The sequence below is a fragment of the Rosa rugosa genome, chromosome 5, assembly GCF_958449725.1.
Source record: "Rosa rugosa chromosome 5, drRosRugo1.1, whole genome shotgun sequence".
Taxonomy (NCBI): Eukaryota; Viridiplantae; Streptophyta; class Magnoliopsida; order Rosales; family Rosaceae; genus Rosa; species Rosa rugosa.
Window position 1 is genome coordinate 26,494,318 of NC_084824.1, and position 20,525 is coordinate 26,514,842.

The window sequence follows — 20,525 nt, forward strand, 5'->3', positions numbered from 1 at the left end:
CTCTCCAACTCTCTTCAAATCGAATATATTTCTTACTCCAATTCTGCAAATAGCCGCCTTTAGAACCAAATTCTTGAGAAAACTTATGGGCTCTTCATGGTTTTATCAACTTTTCGAGTAAGGGATTGGGATTGGCTACTCTTGAGAGTAAAGAGTCGGGGAGGAGGCTGTTTGAGTGATTTGGGGCTTGGCTCGGGTTCAAATTCATCCATTTGCCTCGATGGTCAAGGGCTGCCACCTGATTTCTCTGAGGAAGCAGTAAACCAACAATTGTGTTTGCAGTTTTTTACAAGGTATGTCAGTGTTTGTTCAGTATCTTTTATCATGTTTGGACAGTTTATTGTCAAACAACTTGGCCTTTAAATTAGCAGGATCTGGCTTGGTTTTTAAAAAATAATCTACTCGTGAAAACCATGACCAGATAAATAAATAAAAAATAGATTTCATGTAGATCTCAGGTTTCCCTTCTTATATAACTGGGATATCCACGTGTGAAGTGGTAAAAAACAAATCCTCACTCGTATTAGGATAGCATATTTGGGAACTTTCATATGCTTACATTTACATAAATGATATAAAGAAAAATTACCAGTACAATACGAAATTGGGATCTTGAAAAGAAAATCAGAAACAAGAGCATGTAGATGACAAAGGAAAAACATATAGTGACAGAATTTATATTGAGGAAATGAATAGGGCAATCTCAACAAGAAAATTACTAAATCCAAGGAAATGATTGAGAGTGGCCTCTTTAAAGCAAGTGCAACATATATCGTAAAATCATTCTACAGCCATATGCAATAACATTGATGGTACTCAATTCCAACCTGGATGGATCCAGACATTTCTTTTGGCCTAATGTATTTTAAAGTAAATACAACCTAGCATCACAAATTCATGAGTATAACTTAAAATTCAGACACACAAGACAATACTTCCCGAGTTCTGACCTGGTTGATTACAGAAAAAAAAGTAAATAAATCTCACAAAATATCCTCCTGACTGGCTACACTGCTGACGCAGTTTAGCCTCTATAAGTTACATCTCTCGTCCACCTTTCTTTCCACATATCGAACTCTCATTTCATTTGTGTCCCTGTTCAATCAAAGACTGCACCCCAAAGAATGTTGCGAGCTTTTCCTTATTAAAAGAATGTGGGGTCTGACCTCTTGTTAGATACATGGGAAAGGAAAACTACTTGATCGAAACAGGAGGATGAGAGGGGATAGAAAATTTAAACCAACTGTATTTCCCCACACCAAAATCGAGTATAACTGTAGAATCTGAAACCCTATCCAGCTCCTAAGATTGCACTGCCAGCCTCTGAAGATGCTCGAAAAAGACCTGAAGACTTACATCATCTGTGAAGATCACATCTGATCCAGCAGCCATCTCATGTGCATTGTTGTATGTTGCCGAAGGGTTCAACTTTGCTAATAAGAACCTTGCCTGCAGAGCATAAATAGAATATAAGACAACATAGACAGTCCATGATTAATATCTACAACACACACACACACACAAATATTTTTTCAAATGAAGGGTCTCTCCAATAAGGACCAAGTAGGACTTTTAATGAACAGTTACAAGAACCGTATGTTAAGAATTTAAATATCGACTAAAATTTAACACATACAACCATTTCATTTAAAAGTCCTTGCTTGGTCATTATCGTAAGGTCCTCGTTAGAGGTCCTCCTTATGAATATACAGCAGTGTCAAACTATTTCCGAAATGTACAATAACTACATCTGTAAGTCAACAAAATTTCTAATTTTGTAAATTTCTAATTTTGTTCAGAGAAACACTACTTGATTTTAGGCAAGTACGCAGATGCAAGCAATACCAACCTGGGAACCATGCTGATCACAAACCACCAACCTAGGGACAGGGAAACGTTCACGAATGATCATCTGTGTATCATCATGAGGAGCTTGCAATAATTGTGCAAATGCCTGAAACACAGATATAGATATGCCAATAATTAGTTATAACAACTGCAACATATGCACGGAACCAATCTGGGAACCATAACATTAGGCACGCATACCAGGTGTTCTGGCTGATTCTGGTATCCCATGTTACGCCACTGTGCTATTGTCATTCCATGGAAAATGACTATACTAAAATATGAATCCAACAACAGAATACGGTCAGCTGCAATGGAAGCAACATCCAACAATGCTGGCTGAGGTAGAGAATTAAATGAGTATGATATTAATGATGGTTGAATCATGACAGCAGCATTGGTGATATTTTCCCGATTCAACAGCATGCGAAAATAGGCAGTTTCATCTGGACTGTTGTTGAAAACCTGCAAACTCCCCATTTTAGATCCCAATAGGGTAAATATAATACATAGTGCATACAAACAATCAATATCAAAACGAATAAAAGAAGAGGGAAAAATCATGGTTACCTGTACAAATTGCGAGCGCCGGAGATTGAACATAAATTGAGGGAATAATGAAAAACATGGATTTAAAGTAAAGGATGCTGGATCATCTTTCCGATAGTCACCAAATTTGGAACAGAGACGAATAAGTCCCCGATCCAGCCATCGGGTAGCATCAAATGACTCCTGGATGAAACAACAAACAAATTTGAGAATTTAGTGTTTGCAATGTTGTAGAAAACCAAACAAATTAAACTTGGTAAAGAACCAAGAAAATACATGGCATTGATAATAGGAGGATAGCAGCTGAATATATTCGTAAGGGAAATACCATATAACTTTCCTTATAAAAACGAAACTTATCAAACTTCCAAAAATAGAATAATTTAAGAGTATAACAATTTAGAATCAGTACTTATCAATAAGTATAGTAAAATTATTTGAAGTGTATATCTTTCATTTTTAGAAACTCCAAGCTTCATTGTCTCCATTTAATCCCAAAATGGAGAGTTATATCATACATTATGTAAAAATTGTGACAAACACATGCACAATAACAGAAGATGGAGTTATTGGAAAATACCTCCGTCTCCATTTTCAAAGATGTTTTTCTTGCCATTACTACAGCAGCAGTCTCTTGGTCAAATCCTTGAACCAATTCCTGAAAGGTCAAAGTTCCCATGTTAACCATCTCAAGAAAAGGGAAATCTGCATGATTTTGCCTTATTTTGCCATATGCACACCACACAAAACAGGTTGCAGCTTTATGTGTTTTAAATTCTTGTTATAAAAATAATAATAATAATAAAAACATTAGACAGATAGCAGCAAAAACTTATCAACAGAACTACATCTCTAAACCTAACATACTTAAATGGTCCATACTGGCAAAACTGAAAGATTTCATAGAGTTAAATAATTTTTTCAGTACTTGCTAACTGCAGTATGGAAGAGAGAATATTATATTATCTGAAGGTGATGAACCTAACTTTATTGGTTGATACTATCTCAAATGCACTGTTTCCAACTTATGCAAAACCGATTAAACAATATCAACATACAAAACCAAAAATCAGCTTGTTATGCAAAATACATGGCTAAAACGAGTAACAAGCCAATTTTGCATGCTCCCTTTACATGTATTGTTCCAAATTAGGCTTAGACATCGATTTAGCATAGGAATACTGGAAAATTAACGGAAAGTTTAAGACATCAAATTACATAAAACGAGATATACAAAGAACATGACTTGGTAGGAAATGTTTGTGTGTGCGTGTGTATTCCATATCAGAAAAGAATCATGCAACGTCAACATTGGAGTCCAGAGAAAAAGGTACTTTAAAAAACCAAGCTCCACCACACCCTGCTAATTTACAGGCCAAGTTCCTTCACAACGATATGTCCAAAAATGATAAAGATACTGTACAAACCTCTGAGCTAACAGAACTGTCTATCCATCGTCTAGTAATTGTTGTTACTCGAAGCATCATTTGACCTTGAGGGTTTTGAAAACTACAATAACACGAGGCAAATGAAACTCAGGCGATGAAGACATTAACAGTCAACAAGATACATTTGTAACCCAAGATCTCATATAATGCTCTCTTCTTGTAATCTTCTGACATACCTTGTAAGGAACTGCAAATACAATTGTGGGTTTACTGTTCCTGGTGTATTTGACTGATCACTTGATGATAAATCAAAGAAAACTGTCAAGCAAGTACTCCTGTCAAGGCTACACATTTTCCACGCTGTTGTATTCCCTTCTCCTATGGAAGTATCGGCAACAGCAGGTCCTTTCTGCCAGGCATGTGATAGTTAACATCAAATTCCACAAGCGCAAGCCTCATTTCTACTCATTTTAAACATCTAAATATAACACCATATACGCAAATAATAACACTTTCTAAGTGATCAAACTGTCCACCTTCTCCAATGACGTGCAAGGTCCAATGACCCCCTGAATTTTGATGTCCTTTGAACAGTTTATCTCAAGGGTGCCACTGAAATAAAGAATTTCAGGATGAGCTTGACATTTTGTAGAGTAGAGTTCAAATAAAGATAAATAGCGAAATTCAATAGAAGGATGAACAAGAGATGAAATGCGGTATAGGGATTGTTTTCATGTGTGTCATGCATGAAGCATTGAACATTAAAAATTTCCAACAGCTACCAGTCCTACAACTAGAAATTCAAGTGTGAACCGCAATTGCCTGTGATAATTCAAACCCAACAACAGCAAAACAGAAACCAACTAAATGACTTTCACTGATCTAGTTATTTACCATATCATAGTGCTGACAAGAAAATGCATCCCTCAGTACTTCACTGCTACCTTTCTCTGCCAATACTATTTCCCCCAACACCGAAAAAAAAAAATCATGCAAAAAAAAAAAAAACTGACTTGGGCCTATATCTTAGAATGGTTATTTTTGAACTTCCTATTATGCCCTGGTTTATATTATATCAAAAAACGGTAACACAGGGAGAACTGCAGTTGACAACAAAAAGTGAGGGAAAAAAAACTACCTTTTTTTTTTTTCTTTTTTCATTATTTTTGTTATAATTTGAGTCTATTTAAGGAAACAAAAGGCCAAATGGCACGCACGGAGTGCGCAACAAGAGGCTAGTTTATCTTAGTTAAGCAGCAAGGTCTACATGCATTTAGAGTCAAAATCAAAGAACAGGATTCCATATAACTGCATCATTCTCATAACTATGCTATTACATTCTACTACCCAGACAACAACTCAAAATATGAACAAAGAAACTTGAAAATTTTACAATGTTGAACTCACTTAAAACAAAGGCCAAGAGACTGCTCCCCTTGTTCAAAGACACGCCTGAAAGAATCTTTGAATACAGAATGACCAAAACTTTCTGCCAGAACAACAAGTCCACCTGTCTTTTCAATTGCAACTTTCATTTCTGCAACTCCAACCTATACATTACAGTTCCCTCAAGTCAATGCATGGTCAAGTAAATCCAGGTAAAAGTTCTAAAGAGAATGAAAACTGATATATTCTCAAATTCTAAGCCAAGATAACTTTAAACAGCTGAAGAGGACAACCCAAAAGACATATCCGGACTTGACATAGTGACCCTCAAGAGGTTCATATTAAGAGAGAGAGAGGAAAAAAAAATTGGGATCCTCACTGTTCAAGCATCGGCAAAGCAAAAAAATGATACAACAACAAAAAAAGAAAGGTTGTCAGTCAACAAATCTGACATTTTTTTTTTCACATCTTTTACACTTGCACTCCCTTTTATATACATTCATGTTTTTTGTATGTACTTGTGAGTGCAAGTGCAGAAAGTGTTGAAAATAGGAGTCTGAAAAAGGGACTGCAAGTGAGAAAACACTCCCTTCTTTAAAAGAACAACTTTTTGATACATATACTATATTTCCTATCTACTTTATAGAGGATCTAGTATGAATATCTGAATATCAATAGACAGTTGAATTCCTCAAGTTAAAATAGACATAAGATATATTATTTAGCCTTGAACCATAATTTGAAATAAAAATCAAATCAAACAAAAAAATGCTAAGAATAGCTTCTGAAATATAAACATGAAATTGGCAATATCACAGTTAACTGTTTAACTTGGTTATTCAAATATAAATCCTTAAATCTTGATCAATGTACAACTACCTCTGATGCTTTATTGCTTGTTGATAAAGAAAATCAATGCCATAAGCTCATCAAGGACATACAATTCCAATCTAAATATTTTGGCTATTAATTTCATATACCCTTGAGGGAGAAGGGTCATCACCTCTCTCAACCCTTTCACAAGAAATCAATTTCAGATGTTCATTAAAAGCCTTAACCTCATGCTAATTTGGCAACCAGCTACTCTAGAAGCCTAACAAGCTACATAAGCGAACCGTTGCACTATTTAGAATTCACCAAATATGAAAATGGTACGCCGGTCTGCACATGTAGTGTACATGCAAAACTAGAAATTCAGCCTGCAATGCAGAAGTAATAACTGAATCAAAAGACAGGCCAAGACAAACCTGATCAAGTGCAGATGCGAAGAGGTCTAAGACATGACCCTGGCTAACTAGCTGCTTCGCAAGACTATCATAAAACTTGACTGCTTTCTTAAAGTATGGGGCTGCATCCTTATCCAGATCTTTATGGGAACGTACTGGTTCTGATAGATCTTTTGAAACAATCTGCATAATATCGACAAGATTCAATACATTTATCTTCCAGAATTTGGAAAACATATTTCAAATATTAATATTTCCAGGCAAGAAAATTCCACTGATCAATTAAGAGATAACATAACCAAGTGACACCAAGTCCAAAATGCCTAACTAAACTGTAATGCACAAAGTTACATATGCAAAGGAATTAAGACCAGCCAGACATAAAGATGAAAAAAAAATAAAAATAAAAAACTCAATAAAGCAAATAATTTACTTTAAAAGTCTTAGAAAAGGTTTGTGGAGTCAAGTAGCAATTAGGACCAGACAGCACAAATTTTTGAAATTGCATATAAAAAAATCATATAATTTAAGTTAATCTGACACTTGAGAATTGGATTGCTTAAATAACAGACTCGAAGTCCGGGACCAATTAAAAACTAAAAAGACTTGGTAGACAAATTGAAAACAGTTATCAAATGTACTGTGAATTGTTGGAGGTTGCCGACTAAAACACAAGGCAGATTAATAAGACTTCAAACAAGAAGATTGACCATGCCTTCTTAACAACTAAATTAAAGTATCGAAGAGAGAAGACATCCAGGAAAGGTTTTGGTCGTGTACGACAGATACAAAGAACACAACATGCCATCCTAAGTTTAAAACTTACTACAAATGAGACGGGAATCAATAAAAGAAAATAAAAATTATTTGCACAGCGGGCATACATCATATTTCAATTATAATTATTCCACTCCGGGTGTGATTACTGAAGCCTATCACGAAATACATATCTCAATAAACTAGGAGAATGGGATCTCTAAAATTAGGGATTGAAATGATAAAGTATACTTAAAATGTGTAATGTACTGTACAAATTATAAAATAATAACCAGAATGATAAAGCATTTACCGCTCCTGGCCCTTCAGTACACGGACCACCAACCAAGGCTACAATCCGTGCCCCAGTTCCAGCCACACAAGCCCCAAGCAAACCGGCTGCAACACTCACGGCCACTCCGGTACACCTTGACGACCTATTACCAGGCGGCACAGGCCACTGGTCGCTTTGCAATTCATCCAACAACTGAAATTCACAACACACATTGGATCACAACTCGACCATTGACAACCATCTAAATCAAATCCACACAAAAACCAATGAATCAATCCATCCAAACCCCAAACTCACCGCATCGAGCGTGCATTCGCATTCCGAAGCGGGCAAGAGAAATCGGGTGACCCCCGAATTAGGAAACCCATTCTGCAGCCCCTTTGGCTGGTTGTACCCTCCTCCAACAGGACCGGGCCTCCGGCCGGAACTAACCAGGCCCAATTGCTCCAGAATCTGATCCTTGGAAATCTCCTTAGTCCCCCTAAACACATAGACCTTGCTCAATTCGGGGAACCCCAATTCATGCACCTGCACCTGAGTCCCGAACGAGATGAACCCAACCAAAGCATTCTCCGGCAGCAGCCCAATCGCCTGCTTCAGCGCCGATTTGACATACCCCATCTCCTCCTCGATCATACACGTGTCGAGCACGAAGACGAAGACCGGCGCCGGCAGCGAGTGCGGCGTCGAATCGGGGGGAAGGGAGTACTGGACGGTGGTGTACTGAGGGTAGAGCTCGCCGGGGAGGTTGGTCTCGGAGATCATAGAGTAGTGGGGAGGGAAGTGGTTGCGCTGGTAGCAGAAAGGGCAGATCCAGATCTTGGCGTTGAAGTCGACGCGCGAGAAGGCGTTGAGGACGGCGGAGCAGGTCTTGCAGCGGAGAGGCGCGTAGGGGAGCGTGGGGATGTCGGTGTGGAAGCGGATCGGGGCGATGCAGGCGGCGAGTGGGATCACGCACTTGCTGGCCTCGACTTTTGTGCGGGGCCAGACGTTCCACGTCATGCGGACTCCGTCGATCCCCTCAGGGTCGGTGTTCGCCATCTCCGACATTGCACAATTCCCGAGGGTTTTGATCGGAGGATTGGATTGGGGGAATTGGATTGGATTTGGATTTATTTTTTTTTTTCTTTTTTTTTTTTTTTTTTTTGGGGGGAGAAGAGAGGAGACTCGACGACCCCCGTGAGAAAGGAGAGAGAAAAGGGGTCACCAGCAATTCAGAGAGAAGGGAAGAGAAAGAGAGAGACGCAGAAATTGGAGGTGGGTATGGTTTATAGGTGTTGGGAGTTTCGAAGGTTGAATCGGGAATGTTAACGCTTTTGTGTTTTATTATAAGAGGAAGATCCTAAGGTTGTACGAGAGAGACAGAGAGAGAGAGGGTCTTCTATGACAACCAGTTTTCCTTTCCTACTGCTCCATCCATGAACACGACTGTCTTTTCCTTTTTCTTTTTTTTTTTCTATATTTGTATAGATATAGAGGAATAAATGAAAATAATTGTAGACTACTAAATTTGATATATACCCCTAGTTACTTTTGAGAATCGTTACATACTCACTCCTTTACGCAAAAGGGAAAAAAAAACTTTCTATTTATTGACGTAACTCAAATCACCGCTCAATGCGTAAATTGGTAACGATTGGATTTGGTTGTGTTTAGATTTGAATATGCGGATATTAGTAATGTTGGGCTAGGTGACGAAATGTAGTGATTCGAGTCTGTTTGTTGTAGAGAGAAACAGTGAGACCGTGGCGAGACAGGAGAAGTGTCGCGATGTTCATCGATTCGGTGGGCAATTTGCAATCAGAGAAAGTGTTTGAAAGAGGAAGTGACTATCTAAATTTATAGGGTGAAAATGATATTGTGTCCGGCATACCAACACAGAAAAACAACAATTCAGGCATCAGTTTACTAAATATCATTTTAAAAAGAAAAAAATTAATGGAAATCTTAAAAAGTTAATCATGATTCTAATTAGCCACAAACTATAAGATAGAATATTTTGACAACTTTCCACCAAAATGTCATTTTGTCAAACGCAGTGTAATGTCGTCACCACCAGAGGCAGTAACAATGAAGGCAGCTCTCTTGACATATCCGCTTATTCAACTTGTTACTAGGGTCTATGGTATTTTGCTACTCATTGGTAATCAAAATATTATGAGGTATTTGGTCTATTGTTGTCCTTTAATCTTCCTACTTAAATGCATCTGTAATAGATGCCACCAAGAGTCACTTTCTCTCTTCTTGTTTTTGGATGTCTTCATTTTACAATATGATTGAGTGTTCATAACTACTGGTATCAGAGTCATTCGGATCATCGAACATCTATTTCTATGCTCATTGGATCACTGTCCTCCCACTCCCAAACTCTGCATCTGCACCTACCATGATTACCACCACAGTTACCTATCTTTCAACCGATCCATTATCTTCCCCACTAATTTCATCTATTTTTCGGCACTCGCCCCTACCTCTAAATTACCATTATCATCTAATACATTATCTACCTCGAAGACTCGCTCTTTTATCCCACTACTTCTTATAATAGTTCACTTTCACTCCTAGGCGACACCACATCTACTTACACCGACTCAATCTCACTTGTCACTCCTAATTCACAAATTCCCAATCACCCACCTCAATCACTTTATTCATGTTATACCCCTCTAACAAACAATGTTGCCAAACTATTATCAAATAACTAAGTATTCATACTCATTTCCAATTTAAGCTCTTTTGTTATGCTAATATATGAACATATGATATTTTTTTTATTTGATAGTGATCGTGCCTCCACTTTTGAAGCTTAAGATTTTGAAGGGAGCAAATTATCGATTTTAAAGTTGTTCAATGAAAAATTATAAAACTGATGAATTGATGAAATAATTGAGCATAGGAGTGTAGAAATTGACTAGATGGATGAACTGATGAACAATTTCACATGAACTAATGAAGAAACAGAGATAGAGTTTCAAAAACCAGAGAAGAGTAAAAAAATTGAGAAAAATTGAAAAAAGGTCGAAATAAGGGGATGTTGAGTAGTCTCGATAAGGTTAGACAACTTTTGGATTTGTTGTGGTCAATTGTACACATTTTGTATTACTTACCCAAAAAACTTGTAAAATTGAAATACGTAAGGTCCAAGTATAATTAAGGCCCAGGACCAAATTGGTTATTTTTGAAATCAAGACCAGACCAGACCGTATGCTTATATTTTGTACTAAGAACTAACCCAAACTGACCGGTCTAGTGAGATTCGATTTGATTTTCTGAGTTTTCGAGTTTTTCTACTAGACTAATAACAGACAAGAGTTGACAGGCCTAGCCTTGGGACTACGTGGACTGGGCCCAAGCCTAAGGCTTCTAATGCAATGGGGCCTCGAAAAAAAAAAAAAAAACTAAGTTATCCAGCCCAAAATACAAAAAAGAGAAATGTGAGAGAAAAAAAAAAGATAGATATGGGCATTTACTACTTTATTTTGTTCGATCAATTAATTTTTTTCTAGGGTTATTTGGGCTCATTCTCAAAAAAAAAAAAATTTGGGCTATTTTCTAATTAAATCCCCATTTAGTTTAGTTTTGATCTATTGTAGTATGTATTTATGATGTTATTTAATTTTTCACCTTAATCAATTTAGTTCCCTATCAAGTTGTTACAATAAGAAATTTTTTTTATTGTTTTAATTTTGGGAGGTTCTATTCATACCTCCAAAATTAGTATTTGGACCTCTCTCTTTTTTCAAGTAATAATTGATTTTGTCAACTCATGTTAAATTACCAATAAAGACATAAAAGAAGGGAGGAAAAAAAAAAGATCTCTTCTTATCTCTAGTAGTTTTCAACTTGGAGAAAACCTTCTCCTACAACATAAACTCTAAAATCACTGACCATTGTATCATACCAATGTCTAACTCTGGTTTCTCGATTAGTACTACTAAAACCTAGAAGCATCCACTTGAGAAAATTGGAATTTTGGTTCTGGATCTTGATTACATGGTATGATGTTCTCGATTAGTACTACTGTACTCAAAACTAGAAGTATCCACTTCATAAACTTGGAAATTTGGTTTTTGGTTTGATTAAATGGTTCGATTTGGCACCATGTTTTCTGTGTGCAGGCCATTGGGAAGAATGATTAGTATTTGTCCTTAGAGAGTCCAGGATATCTAATTGTGTTTGATCTTACTTTGAATGGCATTTTGTTTAATTACTCTTTTATAATTGTAGGCTTTTCGATTAACTTGGTATGGCCTGAAAGGCTGGTGCTATTATGCTATTTAACTATCTGATTGTTGGATTTCTTTGTTTCCACTTCAATTCTCTTGTATTGTAGTTTCATAGACTCGAGAGCATGGTAGACTTTTTTTTTTTTTTTTTGGGTAATACAATAGCAGTACACAGAGGCCAGAAGGTCGGAAAGAGAAAAACAAAGCAAGAAAGCATAACAGTAACAGAAACCAAACTGAAACAAAAGCCAAACTATGATAGTTAGAATTTTGGAAGAAAGACTAAAAAATACGTATGGATGAAAGAAACATAATAGAAGCGACAAAATTATGTGAAAGAGAGAGACTACCACCTGGAGGATTTATTTTATTTATTTTTTTTTTTTTTGTTCAAAGGTAAAATAGGATTGTGAATTGTTCAAAATTTGAAAGAGGTCCATTACCGATTTTGGAGGTATGAATAGAATTAGAAAAAAAAAAGACTTTTATTGATTTTATTAGACGATAGGCATTTTGGGAAAATTAGGGAGGTGTAGATAGCATATTGGTTTTTTGTAAAAATAAGTTGGAGGTCTATTAAGTGGGGCGGTCCAAATACTAATTTTGGAGGTATGAATAGAAACTCCCTTTAATTTATCAATTAATTATGTAAAGGAGTGCTCTAGAGCTAACCTGTTAGTTTTGTATTAAGAAGCTAACCATCTTTATGTCACATATCGGCATCCGCATAGTTCAGTTTTTAGGTCCCTATAAGTATATCACTTTTACAAATTTTCAGCCAAATTAATGATTGTTTGGGTATTCATAATCGTGATTTACTAATTACGAACATGAACGGTTCAGGTTGGATAGATTCAGTTCGTCCATTGATTTGATCTAGTTCAGTACCTAAACGATCATCAATTTGGCTGAAAATTTGCAGAAGTAATCTACTCATAGGGATCTGAAAACTGAACAATGGAGATGCCGATATGTGACCTAAAAGTTGGTCTAAAAGATGGTTAACTTCTTAATACAAAGTAAACCGGTTAGCTCTAGAGTGTTCCTCTAATTATGTAAGTTTAATAAGTACCTTCACATATAAAAGTGTAAGACAAGTCATACTTTAAAATATGTTCACTCATAAATTACATAATTATTTGAAATATTGATTTTTTTTTTTTTTCCGTTTTGTAAAGTATTGATTGAACTAAATTTGATCTTATGCAATGAAATCTTTATTTTATGTTTATTTAAGTAATTCTTTTTTTATATCGCTTAGTAAATGTATTGAAAGGTACGAACTTCCAAGCCCCGTTAATTTAGTTTGCCTTGAGCTTTTGAATTCTCAGGGTCGAGCCTGAGAGTTGAATTGGTGTAAACTTAAATGAATGCTTGTTAAGTATAAGATAGTCATGCAGGTTCCAACAATAAAGAATAATGCAGAAAGAAATTAATAACATGCTCAGGTGAAGCATAACATTTTTCTTCATTACATAGTGCATTTTTTTTCATTTCATTTTCCTTTTCAGGACAAGAAGTCATTGTTAACAAACTAATATTTTATTTATTTATTTTTCCACCAATCATCCCTGATGTCAGTGAGTTTTGAACACGTGACTAGCCAGTCTATTTTGCTTATCATAGTATTTGCTAAAACATTATAAATAAGACTTGATATAAGCATATACAGAGTTTAGCTTTAACATCTAGATTTCTTGGTGCATGTTAGAGCACCCGATGCCCTTGTCAACAACCTGACAGAGTTGGCATCAACAACTCGAAAATTCTGTTGGCTGTTATAGTGTGGTTCAGCTCCACCTAGGCTAGTATGAATGAAAGATGCCCCATTTTTAAATTTGTCTCCTATAGAATAAAAGTTGCAGGAGAAGTTGTCACTGTCTTTTCTCCAAGTGACCTGTTGGAATATAAAGTATATTGCATTACATATTATATGTAATTAAGCACATATAACATGCATAATCGCTAGAGTTTTTACCTCTTTGTTTTATTTTGGAACAATGAAGAGGTTGGCTTCACTCTTAACACTAGGATTCATACTTCCCCCAATGGCATATTGTGACCATTCTTTGTATATGTTGTTCACTACATGTGCATAACCACGGCGAATCCTGCAACAATGTGATTCCTTTTGCTTCTTAAAAAAAAAAAATCAATTTCCTTAAGAATACTTGTATTTTATTACAAAGCAAAAGAATTGGTTACATACCTTGGCATTCTTTGGTTGCATTTTGATCCAAAATAATTGTAGACAACAGTTACTTTCATGTTCTTATCCTGAAAGTATCCATCATCGTGACCAAGGAGCATTACCTTGTCCTGGTCTCTAAACCAATTGTTGGTGATGGTGACATTGGTTGATCCACGAGTGACATCGAGAAGACCATCCTCACACTCATACAATGTATTTGATGCGGTAACCAACCTTAATGCATCTCCATCAACCCCACCTAGTAATATTAATCCATTTGGACCCATAACTAAACTCGATGGTTGTGACTTGCAATGGTGGATCCGAAGGCCATGAATAATCAAATTAGTTTCCCTAAATACCTTCAAGCAAGCGTTACCAGCAAATCAGCAATATGGATGTTAGTGTCACGCCCCTAATTTTTAACACAAATAAAAATTGATATACAATCCCATAATTATATATGCGTGATTGTTCAGCCATCAATACAAAATACCTGTAAACTTTTTCCCTTTTAAACCAATTACATATTGATGCCCTGAACCCACTGTGTCAATATTGACCCGCTCCACAGAGTCATATATTACATAAGCTTACAAATTAAATTGTCAACAACAAAATAAAACTTAAATGCTGCTCAGAGTTAACTATACAACGGAAGTCCTTATCAACGGTAAAGTCACAAAAATGGCTTCCTACCGTAAAGATGCAAATGCGCTACCTCCACTTCAACCCCGATTATCCTAACATGCAGGATTAACCCCTACACCGTTGAATAGTGTACCGGGTTGTCACACAACAAACCCGGTAAGCTTTTGCAAGCCCGTATGAGTAACTCATAACCACCACCAAACAACTCACGCCAAAACTAAGGAAAACAACTCACACCTTGATTTTTTAAATACCAACTAAAGAAAGCAACTCACACCTTGTTTTCTTTCAAATCCACAAAATAAGGAAAGCAACTCACACCTTGATTTCCAATTCAAATCACGAAATAAGGAAAGCAACTCACACCTTGTTTTCCTTAAAAGCATGTAACATAGAAAGCAACTCACTCCTTGGTTTCTATCAAATGTAACATAGAAAGCAACTCACACCTTGATTTCTATCAATTTTTAATAAGGAAAGCAACTCACACCTTGTCCCCTTTGTTTGGCTCCAATTTTGTTGCAGCTGGTCAACAGTCTCTTTTCTGCGCGGGCGTGCCAGCACCGTCGGGTGCGGTCGTCGGGGGTGTCCCTTGACCTGACTTCTTTCAAACGACTGTGGACGAGGAGAGCACCAACCTCGTCGTGGGATTCTTTATGCCTCGTGGTGAGGACTTTTGCTAATCTTCTGCGTCACCAAATCGATACTCGACGTCGTAGATCGAGCAGAGCGAAAATCACCGGGAAGTGGGGAGAACTTGCTAAAGCGTGACTTTAGCTTCGCTGGGTTGCGAGGGCGTTACCCTTGCTTGGCTAGTTCTGTAACCGTTGTGGTCGCGGTACTACAATCGGCTCCTGAGGAGACTAGGACCGAAGTACGTTGACAGAGGGTTTGGTGGCACTGATAGTCAGCTCTTGAGGAGACTAGGACTTAGAGTGTGATCACCGATAAGAGAAAGAGAAGGAAAGGAGTTGCTCTTAGAGAGGTTTGCTCTAGAGAGAACTTAGATCATCTTAGAGATGTTTTGATGTATGAATGAGTGTTTTATGTTGTAGCCTCTATTTATAGGCTACCAAGCAACACTATTTGGCATTTAAACAAATCATAATGGAGCACTTAATGGGATCATGATGGAGCACTTATGAGTTTATGGAGCACTTATGAGTTTATGGAATTGTTAGGTTCAAGCACTTAAACACTAATGGAATGTTAGGTTTAAGCACTTACTGCACCAATTTTTCTGCAGCTATATCTCCACCAAGCATTCAGATTTTGACCATGACTTCTTCATATGAAATGATCCACCATGAATGTAGATTGTTGTGGTAAAATTTCAGAATTTATTTCCATGTGGTTGGGCCGGAAATGCTGCTGGACCTCTTACAGGTCCAGTTTTCCAGTTTTGCTTCTGCAGAAAATTAGACTGATTATTTGAAGGCCTTCCACTCAAAGCTAGCTCTGGCACTCTTCATAAGAAATGATTCTTGGGCTGTCTAGAATGGATCTGCAGAGTTTCAGCTCATTTCGAATTCATTTGGTCAGTCTGCCACCCCTCCTTCCTTGTTTAGCTCGGTTTCTCCTAACCGAAGTAGGAAAATGTGCTATAGTTGACTTTTCATGATTCCATAGTAGGCTTTATTTAGCCTCTAAATATATATATTTCAAACTTGTCGACAATATATAGCTTGAGCCACTGACATTGGCTCAATTTCTCCAAGACGTGCCTTGTCAAGCCAAAATGCTCATTTTGGGTCCAAACATTGCCCCCCAGACCTCGAAGTCAAAGGTCTTCGTCTTGACTGAAGAGGTCTTGAATCAGCACTGCTCTTATAATGTTGTTGCTCCAAATCCACTTTTATTGGCTTGATTGAAATTACTTGACTGATTCCATATTAGGCATATTAAATGCCTCTTGTATATGTGCCCAGGCCAAAACCAATGCCCTCTAAGTATATCAGAAAGTTCAAGCCATTGTTTAGGCAAGAACACAATTTTTGCATCCTCCGCGACACACAAATTTGAAACTCTTTTTGTATTTTTCTTTTTCTATTTTTTTTTTTTTTTTTGATAAATGACGAAAATAAAAGTAAAAAACTGAAAATTGACAGGAAATTAAAAAACAAAGAAAGGAGCTAGCAACGACACGCTTGGCTAACCTCTAAAAGGTCACGGGGGAGGCCATCTATGCTTCACTCCAAGCTCCGATGTATCAAAATTTCTAGCATGAAAACTTCTCTTCTGAGAGCTTGTAGAAAAAGAACAAAGATACTTCGCGTCAAAAACTTGGAAGAAATTTGGCTCGTAGGAGGAGTAATCTTGCCCCCCAAGTATCTTTGTTGGTTGGCGAAGCATGATCTTCAATTGCACTTTTGGAGATGAAAATGTCCCAAGATCAGCTTTGTCGCCAACAACCATGTCATAGACCATGGTCTTTGTAGAATTAGCCACAGATTGGCTATTATAGATGACCACTTGTTGGCCTAAATTCTCATGATCAAGAGCCTCAAAGAACTTAAACTCCTGCATATGATTTTTTGAACCAATAATTAAATTATAATTATCGTCATACTCATCGTATATTGGCTCCGCATTGAGATTGAATTTGGGGTCACCAAATCCTTCCTCACAAGTCTCAAAGCCACTTGCTGGCCTTGAAGCATATATGAAGATCTTCAAGTTGAATTGATTCATAAAGCCACAGATTGGCTTCTCTAGACCACAACTTAATTGATAATTAAGTTGGCCATGATTGTGACCACTTTCACCATGATGTCCCACTGGGCGTGCCAAAATGTTTGGCTCCAATTTTGTTGCAGCTGGTCAACAGTCTCTTTTCTGCGCGGGCGTGCCAGCACCGTTCGGGTGCGGTCGTTGGGGTGTCCCTTGACCTGACTTCTTTTGAGCGACTGTAGACGAGGAGAGCACCAACCTCGTCGCAGGATTCTTTGTGCCTCGTGCTGGAGGACTTTGTCTTGTGTCACCAAGTCGATACTTAACGTTGTAGGTTAAACAGAGCGAAATCACCGGGAAGTAGAGAGAAGTACTTGCTAAAGCGTGACTTTAGCTTGGCTGGGTTGCTAGGGCGTTACCCTTGCTTGGCTGGTTCCGTAACCGTTGTGGTCGCGGTACTACAGTCGGCTCCTGAGGAGACTAGGACCGAAGCACTTTGACAGAGGGTTTGGTGGCACTGATAGTCGGCTCCTGAGGAGACTAGGACTTAGAGTGTGATCACTGCACCAATTTTACTGCAGCTATATCTCCACCAAGCATTCAGATTTTGACCATGACTTCTTCATATGAAATGATCCACCATGAATGTAGATTGTTGTGGTAAAATTTCAGAATTTATTTCCATGTGGTTGGGCCGGAAATGCTGCTGGACCTCTTACAGGTCCAGTTTTCCAGTTTTGCTTCTGCAGAAAATTAGACTGATTATTTGAAGGCCTTCCACTCAAAGCTAGCTCTGGCACTCTTCATAAGAAATGATTCTTGGGCTGTCTAGAATGGATCTACAGAGTTTCAACTCATTTCGAATTCATTTGGTCAGTCTGCCACCCCTCCTTCCTTGTTTAGCTCGGTTTCTCCTAACCGAAGTAGGAAAATGTGCTATAGTTGACTTTTCATGATTCCATAGTAGGCTTTATTTAGCCTCTAAATATATATATTTCGAACTTGTCGACAATATATAGCTTGAGCCACTGACATTGGCTCAATTTCTCCAAGACGTGCCTTGTCAAGCCAAAATGCTCATTTTGGGTCCAAACACCCTTAAAAACCGTTAATAAGGAAGCAACTCACACCTTGTTCCCTAAAAACACAAATTCATGAGTTTAGATATAACCTCGCACCGTTACCCCATAAATTTCAATGGCAGACAAACTAGAGCTCTAACTGAAAACGTAACCACTCGTCCGGCCAAAGACGTGATTACCTGATATTCTGCCCAAGGTCATAGACCTTCATTCCTCGAACTTTTCAGTCCCTTGGAATAAAACATTAAAGGAGTCGCACTGGACCCAAAATGTTACACAAATCTCAACACTTTTCAAAACAAATCGAAATCAACATTTCCACAATCATTTGTTTTCCGAAAAGCCACAACACAAAAAAATAAAAAGCATCATTCATGCATATTGTTTTCATAAATCAACAAAATCCACCAACCCATATATATTTCACGTAAATATATATATACGTAGTCATCCGCTCAGGAATGCCTACTAATACCAACTATAGTTTGCAGTTAAATCAATAACTCTCAAAACAATAAAGGTAATTCCGTTCGTAAATGAACCTTGTGAGATTACTCACCTCGAAATTCCCGCTGCGTCTTCAATACAGAACAAAATAGCCTAACCACCAACTAACCGTCCAAGAATACTTCGTCAAGTACCTAATGAAAGTACAGCCTTGATTCAGTCAATGAAACACAAGGAATAACGTTCGAAACCCTAATCGAACCAAAATTCCCAAAGTGACGCCAATTAAGGCGAAACCACATCCAAGACCACCCAATGTCTCCGGAATACTTATACGATCGATATGTCAAAATCACAAGTCGATCGGACGCTCAAATCCTCACGGATCGAATCATCAAACGATCCGAAACTGTAAAAATCACAATATATTCATACGATCTCCAAAAATTGCATATTATATATCAAAACACTCGTATCGACGAGTAGATGATATATAATACAAGAAACAGTCCCTTACATGATCGGAACGCCGCCATAGGCGGTGGCGCACCGCCGCCGGCCAAAACTCAATATTTCACAAAACTTCCAACATCAAAGATGTTCATCTCAGCATGCTTAACCATTTCCATAACTAGCACGAAGTCAGAAATTAAGCATAAAGGGTCGAAAACTACCTCGCAAGCCGTGGATTACTGTTCAATCCGAGTTGAACCAAGTTTCACGTGAATCGATCCAAACAACCACCAATGATCGATCAAGGAGGTTGCTGCGAGCTCCCCAAGCTTTGTTTGAAGCCTTGCCGACGACGGAGATCGGAGAACCGATCGGGTCCGACTGCACAATTTTTTGCCGCCTTCTAGCGCCGCCACCACCGAGAATCGCCGCAAGAGGATGCCAGAGGGACGACCGGAGCAAGGAGGCGAACTGATCTGGAGAGTTTCACCGGTAGAGGCCGCCGGAAAAAGTAGTTCCGACAGGGTCGGAATACCGGGTTCGGGTCAGTCGTGGGTGAGGTGAGAGAACGGAGAGTTTTCTGGTTTCCGGAAATGGAAGCCCAAATGAAAATAGTATTCAAACGCTCATAACTTTCTCATACGAACTCCGATTTCCACGTTCCACATATCTAGGAACTCATATCGATGCGCTCTATAACTTTCGTGAAGGAAGTTTTCGGAGAATCTCAATGTATTAAAATTCAACCTTGAACCCCCCTAAGTCCACACTTTTCGAATAAAAATTCATCCGAAACATTTCCGCTCCGTCCACGAGCCACGAAACCGTCCAATAACCATAAAATTAATTTCGGAAAATCCTCAGAAAATAATTACGAATTTCCAGGGCATCACAGTTAGCACCTCTTCCGTCAATGGCAGTAAAGCTACTAATGAGTAGTGGTTTCTCGAGCTTAATTTTCATGTCCCTCTGGAATGTGATCCATTTTTTTTCCTTCCGATCCATTTTTTTTCAACATGGTAGCTCCATATCTCAAGGTTTCTGGTTTTGGGTCTAATGCATTGTCACTAGCGTCGATCACTTCATAGTTTATGACGTCTTTTTCTATATTGTTGCTCATTTTCCCAGCAAATCCTACTGAGCACATTGCGAGTTGCTGGTGTTGACTTCTCCAATTCGGATTTCACCTCCAGCAACCATCAATCGCGTTTAATTTTAATCCATGAACTTTTGTTGTATTGGCCAAACTTGGATTCAAACTCTCGGTACACAAAAGATTGATGAAATTAATGAAAACTAAATAGTATTAGGAAGCCATTACTTCTAGAATATTTTGGGATTTTCGGCAATTGAAGTA

The 20,525-nt window shown here is 37.9% G+C and overlaps 1 protein-coding gene and 1 pseudogene across 1 annotated transcript; both read right to left on the bottom strand.

The window, feature by feature from the left end:
- Nucleotides 1-736: 736 nt before the first annotated feature.
- LOC133708468 (protein transport protein SEC23 E-like) lies at nt 737-8,833 on the bottom strand. The gene is made up of 12 exons (XM_062133941.1): nt 7,746-8,833; nt 7,467-7,640; nt 6,419-6,580; nt 5,193-5,335; nt 4,322-4,397; nt 4,022-4,194; nt 3,825-3,906; nt 2,978-3,055; nt 2,419-2,580; nt 2,050-2,313; nt 1,850-1,954; nt 737-1,449 (listed from the first exon to the last, which is right to left on the bottom strand). Exons 1-12 carry the CDS (start codon nt 8,496-8,498, stop codon nt 1,303-1,305), a joined length of 2,319 nt encoding a protein of 772 aa, XP_061989925.1. The 5' UTR covers nt 8,499-8,833; the 3' UTR covers nt 737-1,302.
- Nucleotides 8,834-13,661: 4,828 nt separating this feature from the next.
- On the bottom strand, nt 13,662-20,288 carry LOC133708319 (probable pectate lyase 4; annotated as a pseudogene).
- Between the last annotated feature and the right edge of the window lie 237 nt (nt 20,289-20,525).

Excerpts from the sequence above, each read along its gene's own strand:
- LOC133708468 (XM_062133941.1), bottom strand. The coding sequence starts at position 8,498 with ATGTCGGAGATGGCGAACACCGACCCTGAGGGGATCGACGGAGTCCGC. Across the intron at positions 3,907-4,021 it reads TATTTGCAGTTCCTTACAAG|TTTTCAAAACCCTCAAGGTC; the intron begins GTATGTCAGAAG and ends GTGTTATTGTAG. Across the intron at positions 1,450-1,849 it reads GTGATCAGCATGGTTCCCAG|GCAAGGTTCTTATTAGCAAA; the intron begins GTTGGTATTGCT and ends TATGCTCTGCAG.